Source organism: Pipistrellus kuhlii, unplaced genomic scaffold, assembly GCF_014108245.1.
Source record: "Pipistrellus kuhlii isolate mPipKuh1 unplaced genomic scaffold, mPipKuh1.p scaffold_m20_p_16, whole genome shotgun sequence".
In the NCBI taxonomy this organism is placed as follows: domain Eukaryota; kingdom Metazoa; phylum Chordata; class Mammalia; order Chiroptera; family Vespertilionidae; genus Pipistrellus; species Pipistrellus kuhlii.
Window position 1 is genome coordinate 16,189,000 of NW_023425471.1, and position 17,694 is coordinate 16,206,693.

Here is a 17,694-nt window from a genome sequence, read left to right on the forward strand (position 1 = left end):
ACACATAAACTTCCTTATCAGGATCTCATTGATATTTCATTGAAAACACAGTATAGTGGTTTTTATCAGAATTCATGTAAATGTCATGATTCAGTTTTACTTGGTAAGATTTTGAGAGAAAAGTTTCCAGTGAATTGAATTGAAATGTAGTAAGACATGCATTTCTATTCATAGACTTTGAAATATGTGGTCTGATAAAGCCTATGTTTATCTTTAAGCAAAAAATGTGTATAGTATTATTTTTAATAATAATAATAACAATAATAATAATAATATGAGACTTAGAAAATGACTTTTCTTGTGTTTGCAACTATGACCTTTGTATTTAAAGAGAGTTTACTTCATTATGGCCAGAGAGTATATGTCATATTACTGACACTGGTGTATCTGTATCTCCTTCAGTGAAAATAATAGTACATTTGACTCTCATTATGTAAGGAAAGAAAATTATATGCATGTGGAGCAATGATCCACAGAGTTATGAGCTTTCCACAGGAGACATGTACATTTGTCACAAGAAAACCGCAGTAGAAAATTTGCAAATATCTTCAGCAAAACAGACTGCAACATTATTCTTTGTAGAATGCAGCTAACACCTGTATATGGAAGCTGCACTCTCTGGTATGATGTTTCTTAAACAAGGTTGTACAGAATGAACAGATGAGATGATGAGGGCTGGAGATGGTTGTTTAATAAAAGAGAAAATAAAACAATCAATCTTTTTACTATAAAATGACTATCATCCAACTTGTAAAATCCTTAGAAAACCTATGGAAATAAATGGTTCAGTTTGTTTTGTTATAATTTTGGTGAAGTGAGGAGATGTTTAAGAAGAGGGGTGGAGACTCATAGGAAAAAAAAGGAGAAACTATTCCCAAAAAGTCTGAATTTATGTTAGGACAATTACATTTACTAAGTGACATTAGACCAATTAACTATTTTCTGTATCTTTTTTTCATTTCTTGAATAAGGGAGCTATTTTTGAATATTTTTATTGAATTTATTGGAGAGAAGCTATTTGTAATACCTTCATTTCTGCTATGCTCATGTTAATAAAGTAATACCAATAAACATTATTTTTCATTTGTTTTTAATTTAAACAATAAATGCCATTTTTTTTCACACATCATTCCACCAATCCTTCTAGGTCCCTGTTAGAAAATTCTTTTGTCATCTGATAGTACTTGAATTTATTCAGCAAATGTTATAATCAGATTAATATTGGAGCCAGCCATTCAATTATTTTTTGTATAAATATAGCCAGTTTAAAAATAATCACAGAATTTTTATTAAAGATTTCTGTCTTAACAATAAAAATGTTAAATGCAGCCAAGTAATTATTTCTCATTTAAATATACATTGTGCCCACTACAACTGCTTATTCAATCTTTAGCTAATGAAATTCCCCACATAGCAGCATAATGTGTAGTTAAAAATGAATCTTGAACAATGCTATTATCATCTTGTCCAGATTGACCAATTTGTCTGAAACCCAACCTGGAGAGGTCTTATTAGAGACTCCTTTGCCAATTCAATTCTTTATTCAATACAAGTGCCTGTAGTCCAGATTTAGTGGTGAATTACCCTGAACACATGGCCAAAATGACTTGAAAAAAGGCTGTAATTTATTTAGTACAAGCAATCAGATACCAGTAGTATAAAAAATACTGATATCATATTGCCACTTCAATGCTATCTGTTGATAGCAACAGTTTCTACTGCTATAAGCATCATCCAAATTAGCCAGCTATCACTTTATTTACTCAACTTCTGTCTTTCCCTCTCACCCCCATCCTTTCTTCTATTTCTCTTTTCCTCCTCTTTTTTCCCCTCTAATTTCCTTCCCTTCCCTTCTCTACTCTTCCTTTCCCTTCTTCCTTCCTTAAGGATCATATTTAATCATTTTCAGAGAAAAACTGTAGACACATTTCCCCCCTTTTTTTGATAGATTATGGCAGTAAAAGAAAACTGTGAATAATTGTCAAAACACATTTGTTTTGGAGCAATTTTACTTAAACATGTGAAGAAATATGAAAAGCATTCCATTAACAGATATATTTGATGTGCAATTATATAAATTATCCTCTGCTATTAATTCACAATTCTAGAAAATAAACTTAGAGCTTTTTGTGTTTTACTTTTAAATATTTAATTTGCATATTTATTTTACATCTCCATTCCTGTCTACAATATAATGGTGTAATTTTTTTACTCTCTAAAATTAGGCAGTCAAGTTGCTTAATACTTTAAATGGCTATATTTTAGATCTTTTAAATAATCAAAGTTGTAATTTAATTCCATTTTCTTGCCCAATATAATTCATTTAGTAAAAATTATTTTCATTTCAAAATGGTAGCAGCACCTTATTTTCTAAAATAAGAATTTAATTAAACAATTTAAGTAAAGGAGAATGGAAGATAAATATCAAATATGTGATTTTAAATACAATATCTAGAACTATGAAAAGTTAGCTATTCAAATGTAATGTCTTTATTCCCTTTCTGGGAAAAATATTTCAATCATTACATGTCTAAGGTCTTATCTGAATCTCATATATTTAATACTAAGTTCTCCTAGGGCAATAAAATGTTTTGTTACATCATCTTGCCTAACTTCTGATACTTCATACCTAGAATTATAATTCCCAAACTCCAATCTCTGTTAAAAATGAAGCTTCCTCGTTATGTTTCATTCATGTCATTCATCATGCAATCTGCATTTATTGAGACCCAATTACTGTGTGTGCAATATATTATCCTTATATTTAGGATAGTGGGGCATACATGGTCTTTATTTCAAGTCTCCATTATGCAAAATTGGAATAAACATATTGCTTAGATTATGATAATAGTTTCCTGCAAATTCCCTTTGCTCTGTGTTCCACTCTATTGAGTTCAGAGGATATTGATTGTTTATTGGCTGCTGAGCATACTCTCCCTCTTCTATTTTCAACAAACTCCAATTTATTTGGAGTAATGACATCTCCCTCATTGTGAGAGGCTTTGGAAAAAGTGGGATTTAAATCAAAGTTCTTGCTCTCCTTTAGCTAAGAGATCAGTCTGTGAGGGCAACTGGACTCTCTTCCAGGATTTTAAATTTTGAATAGTTACATAGGACAAAGAAAAAAACAGAGCATCACAAAGAGACCCAAGTACTTCCTGCTAAATAGATATCCAGGCATGCTCAGACCCCCTTTCTTTCTCTATGCCTTTTCCATCGCCTTTGTGCTAATTCCAGTAAATTTACTTTCTGCTAGATTTAATCTGGAGGATGTTTTCTGTTGCTTGCATGCAGAGAACCATAACCAATATACAACTATGCTACATTTAAGGGTTTTCCTTCTTTGTTTAAAACCCTTTAAGGGTTGCCACTGCCTCTAGCCATAATCAAAACTCCTTAGGGTGACAAGGAAGGATTCCCATTTTTTTTAACTCCACTCCTCTCTATTCAACCTCATCAATTCCTTCTTCATCATGTATCTTTAATTTCAGCCAATAAAATCACAATTTTAATCACACACTATATTGCTTCCTTCTTCAGTGCAAAGTACAGTTTGTTTCTTCTCATTTTATTTGTTAATTACAGTTTATTCTTTTTTGCTTGCTTGTTTAAAATTTTTATTTTATCTTAAGTTTTATTGTTATTGTTAAAAGTATTACAGGTGTCCCCTTTATTTATTTATTTATTTATTTATTTATTTATTTATTCACATTAACCCCCTCCACCCTGTACCTGCCCTTTCCAAGCTTCTCCACACTATTGTCTGTGTCCATAGGTTATGCATAAGTTCATATAAGTTCCCCAGTTAATCAATCTACACCCACCTCTCCACCTCCACCTGCCCTCTGAAATTCATCAGTCTGTTTCATGCTTCTATGTTTCCAGTTCTATTTCATTCATCAATTTATTTTGTTCATTAGATTACACATATAAGTGAGATCATGTGATATTTATCTTTCTCTGACTGCCTTATTTAGCTTAACATAATACTCTTCAGATGGATAAAAGACTTAAAATGTAAGCTGTAAAACCATAAAAATCATAGAAGAATCCATAGGCAGCAAAATCTCAGACATCTCTCCTAGCAATGCATTTACTGATACATCTCCTAAGGCCGTGGTCGACAAACTGTGGCTCATGAGCCACATGTGGCTCTTTGGCCCCTTATTGTGGCTCTTTCCAAAATACCACGGCCTGGGTGAGTCTATTTTGAAGAAGTGGCATTAGAAGAAGTTTAAGTTTATAAAATTTGGCTCTCAAAACAAATTCCAATCGTTGTACTGTTGATAATTGGCTCTGTTGACTAATGAGTTTGCCGACCATTGTCCTAGGGCAAAGGAAACTAAGGAGAAAGTAAACAAATGGGACTACATCAAAATAAAAAGCTCTGCACAGTGAAAGAAATCATCAACAAAATGAAAAGAGAGCCCACTGCATGGGAGAACATATTTGCCAATGGTATATCTGATAAGGGGTTAATTTCTAAACTATATATGAAACTCTTATAACTTAACAAAAGGAAGACAAACCAATTAAAAATGGTTAAAGGACCTAAATAGACACTTCTTCAAAGAGGACATACAGAAGTCCAAGAGACATATGAAAACTGCTCAGTTACTAATCATCCAAGAGATGCATATTGAAACGATGATGAGGTATCATCCCACACCTGTCAGAATGGCTATCACTAACAAGTCAACAATTGACAAGTGCTGGCGAGGCTGTGGAGAAAAGGAAAAGATTATGGAGTTTCCTCAAAAATTAAAAATGGAACTGCCATTTGACCTAGTAATCCCACTTCTAGGAACATGTCCTAAGAAACTAGAAACACCAATCAGAACAAATATATGCACCCTTTATGTTTATAACAGTGCAAATTACAATAGCTAAGATTTGGAAACAGCCCTAGTGTCCATCAGCAGATGAGTGAATAAAAAGCTGTGGTACATTTGCACAATGGAATACTAAACAGCTGTAAAAAAAGAAAGGACTGTTACAACTTGTTCTTCAATGCTCAGCTTAAACTTTATCTTCTTTAAGAAGGTTTTCCTAACATCTGTTCTCTTCCCTGGTTTAGTTTGATGCCCTTTCCCTGAACTAAGTCCTTAGTGCATAACCCACAACATATTATACTAAGGGAAGTGAAAAACCATGGTATTTAAGAGTTGGGACTCTGGATTCAGACTGCTTGGGATCAAATCCCATTGTTGTCTTTTTACTACTTGACCTTGAGCACGTCATTTAAACTCACTGTGCTTTAGTATTAATCTCACAGTGTTGTGTGCATTGTCATACACATGATGTAATTAGATCAGTGACTGCCTTATCATTAGTGCTAAATATGTGCTAGGTATTACCTTGAAATTTACTTCTATCCTAGTGCTATTACTGCTTTTCATCCTTCACCTTCTTTAATTTGTTTCTTGTCTAACTGTATTTCCCAGGCACTTACTAGTAGGTTAATACAAGTATATGAATAAATAGGCATTGAGAGTGTTTTATAGTTTATCTCTATTGGATTATTGCCTCATTTCTTACATCTTAAACATTAAAGTTATTATAGTTTCATTTAAAACTTTACATAGAGGAAAAATTTATTTTCTGATGTTACAATAAATACTTCCTCAAACTTACCTTTCTTTCTTATTCCCCTCTACACACACATTTGTTTACTGCTTCTTCAGGATCATTTGATTGACCATTTAGTAATTAACAGTGCCTTTTTAAAAATATATATATTTTTTATTATTTTCATAGAGGAATGAGGAGGTATATAGAGATAGAAATATCAATGATGAGAGAACCACTGATTGACAGCTTCCTGCATGCCACTTACTGGAGGATTGAGCCCACAACTGGGCATGAGCCGTTGGCTGGAATTGAACCTGGGACCCTTCAATCCTCAGGCAGATGCTCTATTCACTGTGCTGTGTCACTACTCATTGTGCCAAACTGGCTAGGGTTGACAGTGTCTTTATAATTATTTTTTTTAATGCGAGGGAAAGAAACAGAAAAAGCATTCCCACTATTAAACAAGAGAGGGGAGAAAGAAATATATATGACATTTATAAATGCTAGCTTTCTGTGATCACAGATATGTAACTTGAACTTCTCCAAATTAATTTCTGACCTGTATTTAATACCATTATGAAGAGGCATCAAATTAGTCATCTTTTCTGCAAAAGACACATTTATTTGGAGAACTCTGAAGTCTATGAAGCAGCTCAATACCTTCCTTAAATGTCAGGCTCACAAACCCTTCCCAAGGAAAGGTGTACTTTCTCTCCCATTCTAATATCTAGTGGCTTTCACAGGAGGCCATAGTGTCAATGACAGCATGGGGTACAGATGTGGAAGCACACTCTTATTTACATATAACAATTATATGATATATAGTTTGCATGATTCAAATAGCATGGGTAGGCAGATTTACACTGAGTGGCCAGGTTATTGTGATCTCTGAATCCATAATAATCTGGTCACTCAGTGTGTATCCTATATAATAAAAGGCTAATATGCAAATTGACCCCATGACCAGGAATTGGGCCAGCAGGTAGGCCAGCCAACCACCTATGTCCCCTCCCCCTGGCCAGGCTGGTTGGACCCCACCCATGGACTAATTCATGTACCAGGCCTCTAATATCTATATATCTATATATCTATATATCTATATATCTATATATCTATATATCTATATATCTATATATCTATATATCTATATATCTATATATCTATATATCTATATATCTATATATCTATATATCTATATATCTATATCTATATCTATATATCTATATATATCTATATATCTATATATCTACACATCTATATATCTACATATCTACATATCTATATATCTATATATACACACACACATGCACTGAGTGTTCAGATTATTATGCGTTCAGAGATCATAATAACCCGGCCACTCAGTATATACAGAGTTTGTTGTAGAAATTAGTATTAATTACTAACATTAGTTGAATACTTGAAGCAAGGCAAGGTGGGAAGATGTTTCATATACTACCTAATGTAATCCTCATGACAACTTATAAAGCATATAGTATTATTATCCATATAGTATAGATAGATAAACTCAGTTTCAGGGCAGGTGAATAACTTATCTGAGATCACACAGCTTTAGTAGTGGAGCCAATATTTGTACCCAGATAATCTAACTCCAAAACCCTAGCTTTAAATGTTATAACCTGCTGTGTCCTCTGGTTCTTAAGAGTCTTGAAATAACTGCTATAACTCAGCATAATATCTATCTCTATCTCTATCTCTATCTCTATCTCTATCTCTATCTCTATCTCATCTATCTATCTATCTATCTATTTATCTATCATCTATCTATCTATCTATCTATCTATCTATCTATCTATCTATCATCTATCTACCATCTATCTATAAAAGCCTAAGTGACTATTGCAACCTAATGGATGATCAAACAGGCTGTGTGGGGCGACTGGGCTGGCAGGGGGGTTAGTGAGGGTTGACCAAATGACCAAGTAGCAGGATGTGTGGGATGACCAGGACAGGAGGGGGGCAGTTGGGGTGACCAGGCCTGCGAGGGGGGTAGTTAGGAGCTATCAGGCAGGCAGGCAGGCAGGTGAGCAGTTAGGAGCCAGTGGTCCTGGATTGTGAGAGGGATGGCTGACTGCCATTGGACATCCGCCAAGGGGTCCCGCATTGGAGAGGGTGCAGGCTGGGGCTAAGGGGACCCTCCCTCACCATGCACAAATTTTGTGCACTGGGCCTCTAGTTGTACAATAATGTACCCTTTTGTTTCTGTATGTATCAGCACACTGCAAATGTAAAATGTTTTGCATAGTGCCTGACATAGACTATATATACAATATACATATGTATATATACTATATATCATCAAATGATAGCCACATTTAAGTTAATACTCCTATATGGAGTAAAAACACAGGCTTGGAACCAAACAAACTTGGGTTTGAATCTTTGCTCTGTTATTTACTAGGAGTGTGACTATGAGCCTCAGTAGCTTTTTCTGAAAACTATGGTTAGTAATATTTGTTATAAAGCAGTAGAAAACAAAGTATGTATATATATTTAAATATGTTTATGTATACATATAGCTATCCTACTTGGTGAATGTGAATTCTGTCTGCCCGGTACCCAGAAGAGGAAACCAAGATCCAAAGGATGATTTGACCACAATAATGTCATTTTTAAATGTCAAAGAAAGCCCACTAATTTGGGTCTTCTGGGTCTAAGCTCTAGGTGCTTTATATGCATTTTTTTTTCCTGAAGAATCACTAACATTTATTTTACAAAGGAATTTGTGTACCTTACTCTGTTTTTCTTTAAAAAGTTGTTCTGTAACAACTAATTAGCTTCAGTATAATTTACTTCGCCTTTAGAAAATATTTAAAAATCATTACAAGTGAAATAACTATAGTGTATAAAGCCTTTCAAAAACTACCTTTTTTATTCATTAAGATATAGTATAGAAGACATATGGTATATTTGTTCTAGCTAGGTAAACCACATTTATATCAATGAAGTCATATTTCTAGTTGATGTCATAATTTTGCAGAATAGATTTCAGTGAGGCTTAGAAGTACAATCTTTGTATTAAAAACATTGGAGTGTGGCATTGCATAAATACCAATATTAAGATCTAAGTTATTTTAAAATATGTTTTGTTACTTTCTTTTTTCATTTGTTTATAGCTAACTTTCAATTATCCTTATCATTGGAGTAGGAAAATTGGCATGGACAACTCGGAAGTGAATAACCAATTCCAAGATTATATTTGATTCTGTAATATATTATGGCTGCAGGGTGCCAAAACAAGCAGTTTAAATGTGAACAGCTCAATTGAGCTACTTCTTTGTTATTAAATAGATTTTTAAAATACCAGTTGTTTAGTGAATTTAATTAAGCCAACATTTCTTGTAAGGTTTATGCTTTTTTTCCTTGTGTTATTCCTTTACAATTAGTGGCTGTTTTAGATAATTACATTAATTTGTTTCCTTGCTCATACTTGGCCTGAACAGAGCAGAGAGAGTAGTGTGTTTGCTGACAGAGAAAAGCTGCCTAAAAACTGGTGGGAAATGTTCTAGGAGAGTACATTGATTTGTGGAAAATATCCACTTCAAATAAAAACCCCTGCAAGCCTTTATCTGTTTTGGCCATACCTTCTGCTTCATGATCATGTTGTTGATGTCTTCAAGATCACCCACCATCACCCTCTGCGACTTTATAACTCGATCAAGCAGAGACAGCCAGTCTGTAAGTTCTGTCCAAGCCCGGTTGAAATCTGCTAGAGCAGGTACCTCCAAAAGCAAGGTGGATGGCATTTCAAGTTTGGAGATGGCAGTTTCCTTGGTAACCACAGGTTGTGTCACCAGCGTAACAGTCTGACTAGGAGCTATTTTTTTGAAAAAACAAAGAAAGAAAGAAAAAGAAAAAAGGAAAGAAAAATTAGAAACACAAGCTAAGAAGCCAATTCCAATAACACTGAAACAACCTTAATTAAAGGACAACAATCTGAACCAAAGTATTATTTATGACATTTTTTTCTGAACAATGTGGGTACTTTGTATATTATTACATGATAGAGAAATTCATGACTAAAACTTTTCATTAATACACATTAATACATATTTTACTAATATATAATCTTTCAAAATGATGTTGCTTATTCTCAAGGCTGGACAATGAATTTAAATAGTCTTATCCCCATAGCTATTTTGTAACTACCAATCTGTGCTTCTTAATGCATTCACCTTTTTCACCCAGTCCCCCAACCCCTCCCCTCTAGCAGCCATCAGTCTGTTCTTTGAATCGATGAGTCTGTAAAGACTATGTATGGTGCCAGTCAGACACTAGATTGATCAGGGTGATCACTTTATATGTTAGATACTAGTAAATGTCTATTCACTGGATTGTCTACCAGAAACAAATATAATATTGTATTACTCCTAATTCTAAAGACAAAATAAAACACGTGACTCAAATATTATTAATTATTCATATTTCAGCGCAATAAGGTATTGGGCTATACATGGGCAAAGTTTAGAGAAATGGAACTCAAAAATTCATCACAATTATTTCTGGATATTAGAAAAAATTTGTTTTTTTTCTAAAAAAACAATTTTTATGTCATAACCATAGGCTTTTAAAACTCAGTGACACTTTTATCACTCTTGTTTCTGGCTATTACAAATTTAATCCAAATAAGAAATATTTTCTAGTTATAAGGAAGAAAGAGCATCACAAACACTACCATTACCAACATTATTTACTCAGAGTTTTCTGTGTGCTAGATAAAAATCAATAATCCCTGTTTTATTGATTTTTTTAAACCAAATAACTTTCAGGATAGGTATTTTTCCTATTTTAACAAATGATAGAATAACTTCCTCAAGATCTCACATTAACAAGTGGCAATGCCTTTCTAAAGAGGACATACAGAAGGCCCAGACACATATGAAAATATGCTCAAAGTCACTAATCATACAAGAGATGCAAAACAAAACATCAATGAGATACCATTTCACATCTATCAGAATGGCTATCATCAACAAATCAACAAAGGACAAGTGCTGGCAAAGATGTGAAGAAAAAGGGACCCTCCTGCACTGCTGGTGGGAATGCAGACTGGTGCAGACACTGTGGAGAACAGTATGGAATTTCCTCAAAAAGTTAAAAATGGAGCTCCCATTTGACCCAGTAATCCCACTTCTAGGAATATATCCCAAGAAACTAGAAACACCAATCAAAAAAAGATATATGCACCCCTATGTTCATAGCAGCACAATTTACAATAGCTAAGATTTTGAAACAGCCTAAGTGCCCATCAGCAGATGAGTGGATTAAAATCCTGTGGCATATCTGAATAGATCCAGAGACAAATGGGCGTAGTGGTGTTAGAAAGTAACCAAAGGACTTGTATGCTGCATATTAGCATATCCAATGGACACAGACACTGGGGCGGTTGGGGCTTGCCCAGGGTAGAAATGGCTGGGGAGTGTCAATTGGTGAAAAAGAAGACATATGTAAAACTTTAGACAATAATAAAAAACAAACAAACAAAAAACAAGTGACAATGCCAAGAGAGTGTGTTGAACCACTATACATCTTTTTAAGAATGATATGACCATCAAATAGTTTTCCTAGATGCTCTACTTAATATGCAAGAATTATTAATTACATAAATACTTTAGACTCCAAAAGCTATGGCTGACAACATATAGGTACCCACAAAATACATTTAGTATCTATTCTAAATTGGCAAAAAATATAACCCTGAACTAGCCATAAATAAATAGATTATAACAATCAAGCACATCTAGCTTCCTCCCACAAGTTAGACACTATTGTTTGGAGGTTTCTCCAACTTGACATACATTCTTCCTTCACTAATTTGAAGACAGAAATAACCCCTTCCCTTTTCCAATTTTATTTTGCATCTTCTAAGTATCCTTTTATAACTCATTTGAATTCATCCTACATACTCTCAATAAAAAACAGGCTTTCTTATTCTCAGCACTACTAGTATTTTGGCATGGATACTTTGACATGGATGGCTGTCCTGTGCATTGTAGGATATTAATCAGTATCCTTGGCAACAACACGTTCCCAGTTCTGACAACCAAAGATGCTTCCAGACATTACCAAATGTTCTCTCAGGCAGGATAATTGCCTCTGGTTGAGGCCTACTCATTTCTCTGTCTCTACTCCTGTATTTGTATGTGGTTGTTTTTTGTTTGTTTGTTTTTTGGTGTGTGTGTGTGTGTATGGTTTACATACTTGCTTAGCACTTGTACTGGCCATTCTTTCTGTCTATCCAATCTTGTGCTATCTTGTATCTCAGTAGCATAGGTTAAGTTAAACTGTTAAGTGCTTCCCTATCCATAAGCTATCCATAGTACACACCAAAAGCTGTAGCTGGCATGGAATGCTGAAAAATATTATACAGGAAATGTCTTGATGATAAAAATAAAAACATATCTGGTTAGAAAATAAATGTCTACACATTCCTTCCCTTTCTGCATCTGCACTGTTATTATGAGATATTATAGTTTCTCCCATCAAGAGCTATCTGGATTGGCCAAGTGATTTGTTTAGGCCAATGGAATATTAATAAACATGACATAAGCAAAGGCTTGTGAAATGCTTGGGCACTCGGCTATGCTTGGGACCCTTTCACCGCTATGTGAACTATACTAGCTATGAAATAATAATAGGCAAGTGGCCCTGTCACATTCTTTGTCTTTTCCAATAACTGATAAATTCCAGGCTTGGAAATGAGGCTATTGCCTACCAGCTCACCACAAATACATAAATGAACCCCACTGAGACCAGCAAAAAGAATAAGCCTAGATAAGCCTAGCCCAAAGTAAACCCGAAACATGATGAGCTAAACAAATGACTCATGTTTTAAACAACTACAAGCTTATTACACAGCAATAGATAACTGATACAGAATCCATTTTACTTACCACAAATTTTCATGCAAAACAAAATTTTAAATGTCCCTCTCGTTATTATAAAAATAAAATTTTTTGAAGAGAGAAAATATAACAGTTTGATACATTAAGATCCCTAGAAGAATTACCAATTTATTTTCTCCTCTCTTCCTCTGTATCCACTTTGCAACCTTTATGTAATAACTAGACTATGCCAGTGTCTATATATAGGGCATTTCATTGAGATTCTCTCCTAGAGTCTACAGACCCATACTCCAGAAAACACTAATAATGACTGTGAATGGATCACAGCTACATCCCTCCCTGGGTCTTGTTCCTGGTCAGGGTGAGGATATCGAGTCCCAGTCCATCCGTCTCAATTTAAGACAACTCTGAAGGGTGAACCAGCACCAATGCACCCTGTTAGATTGGCTGAGGCTACAGTACCAACTGCATTGTGGTCAGCCTCTCCCTCTGCCCAATACAAGCATACCTCATTTTATTGTGCTTTACTTTATTGCCCTTCAAAGAAGTTGAATTTTTTACAAATTGGTAAGAAGCTCCATCAGCAAAAATATTATGACTTGCTTTAATGTGGTGGTCTGTAACTGAACCCACAGTATCTCCAAGGTATGCCTGCACCGCCTTCCTCACTTGCTTTTAGGTGGATCTACCAAGAATACTTTCCAATAAATCTCTATATACAACTTTTGTCTCAGAAACTGCTTCCAAGAAATACAATCTAAGTCATCATCGCTTTGGTCTATATACATAATTGTTTGTTTATAATATATAAAAGTAACATGAATCCCCTCCCCTTCCATTTTGGAATAGTATTATTTAAATTAATTACTTATTGGTATCACATGTTATGTATTTCAATATTCAATTAAATGCACTGGAAATTGAAAAAAGCATGCAGATGATATGTGGCATATTTATTGCTTAAGGGCTTATAAAAGTTTTATACTCTTTTATTATACTTGAGTTTCAATTTATCATTTGAGTTGCTATCTCCTTAGTGAATTCTGAACATATAACTAAAACACAAAAGAGCTTGACAAATTCAGCTACTGAAGTCTTGAACTCTGTCTTTGTCATGACATTGGAAATGTAACCTCTATTTTGTGTTGGTTTGAAGTGATTGTTCTGGGCTAAACTTAGCTTTTGATGTTCTGGGTCAGTAAACATGTTTTAAACTCTTGGTATGGAAAACACACTAATGGAAGTAGTGAAACTAGCTACATCAAAAATCATTTCATGTTTTCATCTAACTTGTAGAAAAGTACACCGGGCCCACAAGTGCAATAACTACCAACTATACAATAGGAACCCCAAATCAAAGTTTGAAAACAGCAACAACTTCATAGGGAAAACTGCTTGTTACAAAGCATATAAATATAATATTTATTTCTTTAAATCATGTTCACCAAACCATCCCAAATTCCTTAAGGGAGAGTTAATCATAAATAAAAACATTATTCAAAGTTTATAAATCATGCTATTGAAATGGCAACACTCTGAGGAACATTAGCATGACAGTTTTCATGTACATACTTGCGATTGCTTCTAACTCAAATTGCATTGTCTTTATTCTTTTGATGAATGGGTCTCTGATTAAGAGTGTAAAGAGAGGTTGGGAGACCTGTGAGTCTATAGTTTATGTGTGTGTGTGTTTTTAATAGGAACAGAGCTTACATTACTTATTTAAAAAACTATCCTGTTGTAGAGTTGGTTCACCTCTTATTTTTGCTGATTAAGAATTGGAAATTTCTGGGGATTTTAAGTACATGGAATATAGTACTATGGAATATAGTCATTAATATTATAGTGACTTTGTATGGTGCCAGGTGGGTACTACAATAGAACTATCAGGGTGAACATTTTTTAAAGTATGATTGTCTAACCACTCTGTTATAACTTAAAACTAATACAAAATAATATTGAATGTACAGCATAATTAAATAAAAAGCAAACAGGAAATTTCATGAGGTCAGAGTTAATGTTAATTCCTATTTTTAAAAATCAGTAAGTCATATTTAAACTCTAGTAATACTGTTACTTTTTTCATGATGTCAATATTTGATAAATAATCTACATAAATAGAATTACATATTTTTGCATTTTAAAAAGCTTTTCTTAAAAATAAACTTTTGAATAAAATGAAGTTATATTTAAGATTCAAATATTCTAAGGTAAAGTTAATTACACAATGCACAATAGAAAAGCATACTTTTTATTTTTATTATTTACTTATTTTTTATATTTTTTTAATTAGGAGAAATATAATAATCCTTAAAATTGATGTTAACTTTATCCTAAGATATTTTGGTAAGAACTAGAAGTAAGATATATTTCCTTTACTGCTAAAATTACAGTCTATATTAACCCATTTTTAATTTAAATTCTTTATTGTTTAAAGTATTATATAAGTCTCTCCCCCCATCCCCCATTGACCTCTCCCTGATCACCCCTAACCCCCAGTTAACTTATTATTTTAAGACAACAAGACATAAAGGGGGAAATGCTTTACTAAGTTATATGTTACTTAATAAAAAATCTTGTTACATTAAAGTAAATCATGTCAAAAAATAAAATAAACCCAATTGAAACAATATTAACTAGAGAAACATTATCAAACTAGAGAAAAAAAAAAGGGAACGTAATTATGCATTTTGAGGGAATATAGTTTTTGGTAAAACTCAATTTTTGCCCTGACATAAGGTGAAAATAATACAAATAAAGTCACCAAAGTTGTTTTTCCAACTTTTGTCCTACCTCAAAGGCATGATTATGGTATATTTCAATTGTTATTCAAATGATTAAATTGTTGATTTCTATGAGTTTAATATACAAAGAATGTTTGTGGTATACAAGACCCTGAACAGAAGCAAACAGCTAGGCAGAAAGGCCAATTCCAAAAGAAAAAGTAGGGCCAATTTACTATTAGAAGCCTAAGGTTTCAATTCAATTGATATAAAAATGAAATGGAAAGTCATATGGATCAATGCACTCAGAGACAGTATTGCTAAAATGGATAATCTTTGTTATTGATAACGTAGCCCTGAGGTTACCACAACTGGGTGACTTTAATAGGCAAAATAATAATAAGCTCTTTTATTAGTCTATTTTCAGGAATGATCTTTTGGGGCTTATTCAATCAGATTCTATTATCACCTAATCATTTAAATGAGTAAGTAAACGATTCTATAAAATGTTACCAGTATCTTACTTTTAAATGCCATATGAACATATATTACAGAAACTTGAAAAGATTCTCAGAAAAACTTATTTTAAACACCTAAAACCACTGATGCTATTATATGTGGCGGCATTCTCAAAGTTGTCTCATTTAGGAGATCACCATCATTTTGCAATTAAGGAAAGCAAGACCCAAAGTATTGAACAGTTTAAGCATGACTCCCAGACCCCAGCTAGGAAGAGGCTAAATGAGAACCAGGTGTCAGGACTTTGAATTCCCAATTCAGTAATATTTTCACTATGCCACCAGTTTACAACACTATGATCATGCCTTTGAAATCTCAAAAATGCTTCTACATAAAAAATTAATATCTGGTATGCACAGATTGAGAAAAAATGGACATAAATAAATTTATTCTGAATTCAGTAATATTTTTATGTGATTTTGCCATTAATTTCAGTAGCATTCACATCACTCTGAAAATATTGTATCTAGTACATATAAATGGGAGACACATCACTTATTTGATCTAAGGAAAACACTTAGTGTGCTTAGAGATTTGAGAACTCTTTTCAAAAATCCTGAGAAATCTCCATTATCTCTAGTCTCTGCTCTGAGAACCTCTATAATGCTGATCACTGCCTCGAAATATTATACTGATCAAATATCTTCAAAACTCCTGTTTCTTCTTCCTATAGTTGATTTCAACTTTCACTGTTTCCAAACAATGGTATCATAATTATTTGAAGATGGGTTGTTTCATAGGCAGAAAAAAAAAATTTGAAGTGGTTTATTAGATTTTAAAAATTAGTGCAGAATCAAGATTGTCAATATAACAGTATGTTCAGTTATTTATTGTACATTCTGATATTTCACTTTTATATATGCTATGTCCCCTAATGTGAATACTCCATGCAAATATGTGGATGTCAATACCATGTGTAATGATATTGGTGGGGTAGGGATGAGAAGACAAAGGTTGAGAAACACCACCGGACTGTCTAAATACCAGAATTGGCCTCCATTCTACATATAAAAAATTATTTTCTACTACTTACTCCAAATGCACACGTTGTCTCAGACTAGCCAATTTCTTCATGCAACACTCGATATGCCTTTGTTCTTTACAAAATAATTTTCTCCAAGCTGTTCCTCAGACTTTTGTACCTTTACCTTTCTAAACCAGCTGATTGGGGCTGAGCAAGATGGACCAGACACACCTTGGAGCCCTCCAGTGGTCCCTCCCTGGCTTGCCAACCTCCCTTGTCCCTCCCTGGCCCTTATCTTGCACCAGTAAGGTCCCTCAGCCTGGCCTGAACCCTCTTGCAATCTGGGAGCCCTCAGGGGATGTTGGAGAGCTAGTTTTGGCCTGATCCCACAGGTCAGGCCAAGGGACCCCACTAGTGCATGAATTTATACACCAGGTCTCTAGTATTTTATAACAAAGGAAAATTTTATTAGATAAATACAGCACTTGCCTTTGTATTACACAGGCAGCATGAAAAGGTTAACTATTCAGGGTTAAATGCTAAGGAAATTATTACATACAAGTTTCCTGACAACTATTTGAAAGAAAACAATTTTAACATCATATTACCTGAGCTATAATAGAGTTGGACTGGTTTAGAGTAAAACTAGGGCATGGAAAGTGATATAAAATTAATTGAAAGTTATAGTATATGTCTAAAATCTTGGGCATCATTAATAATACTCAATCTACTTCGTCTTGCTGCTCTATTCATATTCTTTCTGGAAGATAAACTATCTAAAAATTCAGGATCTAATAGTAATATACTATTATTACAGAGTTGCTATGATACATTCCTGGGGCTATGATAGGAATGATTGAAAGGACTGCTAAATGTTGAAAAGTTGATGTGACCAAGGAATAGCTTGGCTGTTTGCCAGTGTAAGAAATAACTTGATATTGATATTAAACAGCAGTTGAAGAAACTTTTAATAGTTTAGCCACTTTTTCTAAATTCTCCAGTTATGCTTCACAGATTAAATTATTAAGAACCTCTGATTTAGCTGTTTCATATT

The 17,694-nt window shown here is 33.8% G+C and overlaps 1 protein-coding gene across 4 annotated transcripts in view; it reads right to left on the reverse strand.

Annotated features, from left to right (window-relative positions):
- Window positions 1-17,694, reverse strand: part of DMD (dystrophin) — a 1,962,662-nt gene that overhangs the window by 677,808 nt on the left and 1,267,160 nt on the right. For all 4 annotated transcript variants that reach the window (XM_045582357.1, XM_045582356.1, XM_045582355.1 and 1 more), the window contains one exon: window positions 9,174-9,406. In XM_045582357.1, the coding sequence (XP_045438313.1) occupies window positions 9,174-9,406 (233 nt within the window). The remainder of the gene's footprint in view (window positions 1-9,173; window positions 9,407-17,694) is intronic.